The 4,688-nt window shown below is 47.6% G+C and overlaps 1 protein-coding gene across 2 annotated transcripts in view; it reads right to left on the bottom strand.

Annotated features, from left to right (window-relative positions):
* The window catches only part of USP39 (ubiquitin specific peptidase 39), a 36,441-nt gene extending 33,307 nt beyond the window's left edge, over window positions 1-3,134 (bottom strand). For both annotated transcript variants that reach the window (XM_017517982.2, XM_017517983.2), the window contains exon 1: window positions 2,763-3,134. In XM_017517982.2, coding sequence (XP_017373471.1) covers window positions 2,763-3,030 — 268 coding nt within the window. In that variant the 5' untranslated portion in view covers window positions 3,031-3,134. The remainder of the gene's footprint in view (window positions 1-2,762) is intronic.
* Between the last annotated feature and the right edge of the window lie 1,554 nt (window positions 3,135-4,688).

The raw sequence follows: 4,688 nt of genomic DNA, 5'->3' as shown, positions 1-4,688 counted from the left end.
AGAAAAAAAAAAAATGGGAAACCTATACTCAGGGCCAACTAACAGTACAAAAAAAGAAACAGAAATGGGAAAAACTAATCAAGATGAGCTCCTATTGTTTGGGTGGCAACAACATGGAAAAAAAGTCCATTAGCTGGGTGCAGTGGCTCACGCCTGTAATCCCAGCACTCTGGGAGGCTGAGGTGGGTGAGGTCAGGAATTTGAGACCAACCTGGCCAAAGTGGTGAAACCCCATCTCTACTAAATATACAAAAATTAGCTGGGCATGGTGGCGGGCACCTGTAATCCCAGCTATTCAGGAGGTTGAGGCAGGAGAGTCAGCTTGAACCAGGTACAGTGAGTCAAGACTGCACCATTGCACTCCAACCTGGGCAACAAGAGCAAAACTCTGTCTCCAAAAAAAAAAAAAAAAAAAAGGGCCAGGCTCAGTGGCTCACGCCTCAACACTTTGGAAGGCCAAGGCAGGCGGATCACAAGATCAGGAGTTTAAGATCAGCTTGACCAACATGGTAAACCCCGGCTCTACTAAAAATACAAAAATTAGGCTGGGTGCAGTGTAATCCTAGCACTTTGGGAGGCCGAGGTGGGTGGATCACCTGAGGTCAGGAGTTCAAGACCAGCCTGGCCATCATGGTGAAACCCCATCTTAAAAATTAAAATTAAAATTAAAAAATTTAAAAATAAAAACAAAAATTAGCCAGGCATGGTGGTGCACACCTGTAATCCCAGCTACTCGGGGGGCTGAGGCAGAAGAATTGCTTGAACCAGAAAGGTGGAGGCTGCAGTGAGCTGAGATCGTGCCCAGCCTAGGCAGCAGATCAAGACTTGTCTCAAAAAAAAAAAAAAGTCTACTAATAGAACAAGCCACAAAATGAGAAAATATATTTGGTATACATAAAATCAACAGATTTGTTTGCATGTTACGTAAAGAAATCCCATGAAGCATGAAAAATATGAAATATGTCACAAGTAGTAAGATAAACTGATTGTAATACAAATGTACTATGAAGCTGAAATAAGAGTGTGCATGTACATCTATACATCTACTACTTGTCAAAAACTTGAGGGGTCTGAGATCTTATCCTACTTGCAAACTAACAAGTTAGTCTGTCACAGTTTTATGAACACTGATGGAAAGTACGTGACTACCTGGCCTCAAATAAAGGACAATTTATTACAAAATGGCAGTAACAAGAATATAGCACTGGTGTCAGTTTCCCAAGTGAATTCCCACAAGGCAAAGTGAGGAGAACCCATGCACACAGTGAGTTGCCTTATAGGAGAGAAACCTTGAGCCTAGAGAATCTGAACCATTAATCAATTTTTTTTAAACGAGGTCTTGCTCTGTTGCCCATCCTAGTCTTGAACTCTACCTCTTCCTCTAGAGTAGCTGCGATTACAGGTGTGAACCATTAAACCGTGCTCCAAATCTTTTACAACGGGTTGTGCCCTTGCCTCCTTCTTGTTCTGTAGAGACACCATTTCTGTCTTCCAAGGCTGCTCACTACACGAACATCCTTAACTAGAGTCTAGGAGCAAAGGCAGTCAGGCAGTGGGAGCAGTATGTGCACAAACTCAAGAGACTAATGGAGAATTGCCTCTTGACTTTACTCAGCTTTAAAAAATGCTATATAATCAGTACTTTAGTGTAAATGCCTATTGCTCAGGCATTATGAATAGTCTTGATTCCAGCAATTATAAAACCTCTAAGGTTTCGTAAAAACTGAAGGAAAGCCACACAGGGTGGCTCTCGCCTGTAATCCCAGCACTTTGGGAGGCCGAACCGAGTGGAACCCTTGAGCCTAGGAGTTACAGAATAGCCTAGGCAACATAGTAAGACTTGCATCTTTTTTTTCTTTTGAGACGGAGTTTCGCTCTTGCCCAGGCTGGAGTGCAATGGCACGATCTCAGATCTCCGCAACTTCCATCTCCCGGGTTCAAGCGATTCTCCTGCCTCAGCCTCCTATATGCATGCACCACCATACGCAGCTAATTTTTTGTCTTTTTAGATGAGACGGGGTTTCTCCATGTTGGTCAGGCTGGTCTCGAACTCCTGACCTGGTGATACACCCACCTCGGCCTCCGAAAGTGCTGGGATTACAGGCATGAGCCACCACGCCTCGCCTTTTTTTCTTTTTTTGAGACGGAGTCGTGCTTTGTCTCCCAGGCTGGAGTACAGAGGTGCGACCTCGGCTCACTGCAACCTCTGCCCCCAGGGTTCTAGCGATTCTCCTACCTCAGCCCCCTGAGTAGTTGGGATTACAGATGCCTGCCCCACGCCCGGCTAATTTTTTGGTATTTGCAGTAGAGATGGGGTTTCGCCATGTTTGCCAGGCTGGTCTTGAACTCTTGACCTCAGGTGATCTACCCTCCTAGGCCTCCCAAAGTGCTGGGATTACAGGTATGACCCACTGCCCCTGGCCTTGCCTCTATCTTAAAACGAAAATAAAAATTCTTTTTTAAAATGGAAGGAAGTAACGCTTGTAAAATCAGCACAGAGCCTGGACCACATCAGGCATTGATGAAGGGAAGCTGCTGTTATGATTGTTGTTTGAAATACTATACAGTTATGAAGACGAGTACTATCTTTATCAGAAGTGGAAGAGCAGAAATTGTCGAGTCCGGATCCCTCCTCTTCTCCACCCCTACGCCCCCACCCCAACCCCGGCGCAGGGACTTAGGGGAAGATCAGAGACAGAAAGGGGGAAAAAAAAAAAGGGGCACGAAGGAGGAGCTCTCGCGCCTAGCCCAGCCCCGCGCACCTCGCACCTCCCGCTCAGGTTCCGAGTCCTCATCGACCTCGCGCTCCCTCTTCACCCGCACAAATGGTATAACAGAAGACGAGGCCTCGCGCGCACTCGCTGGCTCGACCTCCCGCTTCACGCGCACAGGGCTGCCCCGGGAGCTCGCCGCCTCGGGATCCCGCTCCCGATCTCGCTCCCGCTTGACGCGACCGGAGCTGCCCCGCGACTCGGACTCTCGCTTCCCGCGGGTGGAACCACGAGACTCCCGCTTAGACCGACCGGACATCGCCACTACCGGCCGAGTCACCTAGCGCAGGCGCCAGACACGCTTGAGCGCGCGGCGCACAGCCAATCAGGAGCGGGGCTGGTATCGAGCGCCGACCTCTCTACGAGTCGCCACTAGGGACAAATCACTCTGCAGGAAATTTGTAGGCAGTGCTGCCGTGGCTTCCTCGCCGCTGGGTGCGCCCCTGAGAATCTTCTGTGGGCCTACCGCCCCTTTACCCGTCATTTACAGTTTACTTAGACAGGAACCTTTACCCGTGACAGTTTTCTGAATAAAAGAAGCTGTCATTCAGCCCCAGATTTGTGGCTCGAAACCACCATCGCGAGGTCATTTCCCACAGTCTCCGCGACTTGGAGGCTGACAATCCCGCAAGGGAAAACTAGGCGACATCCCCAAATCATCGCCTTGAAGGCTCTAGTCCTACATTCATTCATTCATTCATTCATTCATTCATTCATTTGACGGAGTCTCGCTCTGCCGCCCAGGCTGGAATGCAGTGGCACGATCTCCGCTCACTGCAATCTCCGCCTCCCGAGTTCAAGCAATTCTCTGCCTCAGCCTCCAGAGTATTTGAGATTACAGGTGCCCAACACCACACCCGGCTAATTTTTGTATTTTTAGTAGAGACGGGGTTTTACCATCTTGGCAGGCTGGTCGTGAACTCCTGACCTCGCGATCCACCCGTCTCGTCCTCCCAAAGTGCTGAGATTATAGGCACGAGTCACCACGCCCAACCTTAATTCTACATTTAGAGGGTTGTTGGTATCTTGAAAACGCAAACGCCTGATAGAAGCAGATTTACCATGAAGCTAATAAAACTCTAACGTCAAGAGCTGCCTTAAACTTGTTTACTTGTTTGAACCATTCCATTGATATATAATTGACATACAACAAATGTATAAAGTGTGCAATTTAAGCAGGGCGCGGTAGCTCCTGCCTGTAATCCCAGCACTTTGGGAGGCCAAGGCCGCTGGATCCCCTCAGGTCAGGATTCAAGACCAGCCTGACAAACATAGTGAAACCCCATCTCTACTAAAAATACAAAAATTAGCGTGGTGGTGGGCGCCTGTAATCACAGCTACTCAGGAGACTGAGGCAGGAGACTCACTGGAGCCTGGGAGATGGACGTTGCAGTAAGCGGAGATTGCACCATTGCACTCCAGCCTGGGCAACAAGACTTGAGAGTGTCCTAATATCCCAATATCTGGAGAATAAAGGCATTCCTAATTTTGCTTTAAAGATAATAATATTGCTTGTTGCAAAATATAGTAATTAAGAAAATTAATCCTTTATCAAAAACCCTTGTAACAGAGCACATCTCCGTATGATCTTTTTATCCTATATATAAACAAGCATTGTAGCCAGGGTGGACCTGTTCCTGAGCTACTCAGGAAGCTGAGGCAGATCAGCCTGAACCCGGCAGGCAGAGATTGCAGTGAGCTGAGATCACGCTATTGCACTCCAACCTGGGCAACAAGAGCTAAACTCTGTCTCAAAAAAGAAAAAGAATCTACCCAGCCCCAAAGATATCTTCTTCCTCCTAGAGAATCACCACAAAAATCAATTGATACCTCAGTCACTATAGATTAGTTTGCACTTCCTAGAGTCTCATATAAATGGAATCATAGAGTCCCTAGTTTGTTTCACTGGGCCTATTT

Source organism: Cebus imitator, unplaced genomic scaffold (genome assembly GCF_001604975.1).
Source record: "Cebus imitator isolate Cc_AM_T3 unplaced genomic scaffold, Cebus_imitator-1.0 Scaffold655, whole genome shotgun sequence".
NCBI lineage: Eukaryota > Metazoa > Chordata > Mammalia > Primates > Cebidae > Cebus > Cebus imitator.
Note: the sequence above shows the minus strand (reverse complement) of the source record. Positions and strands in the feature narration are given on the sequence as shown.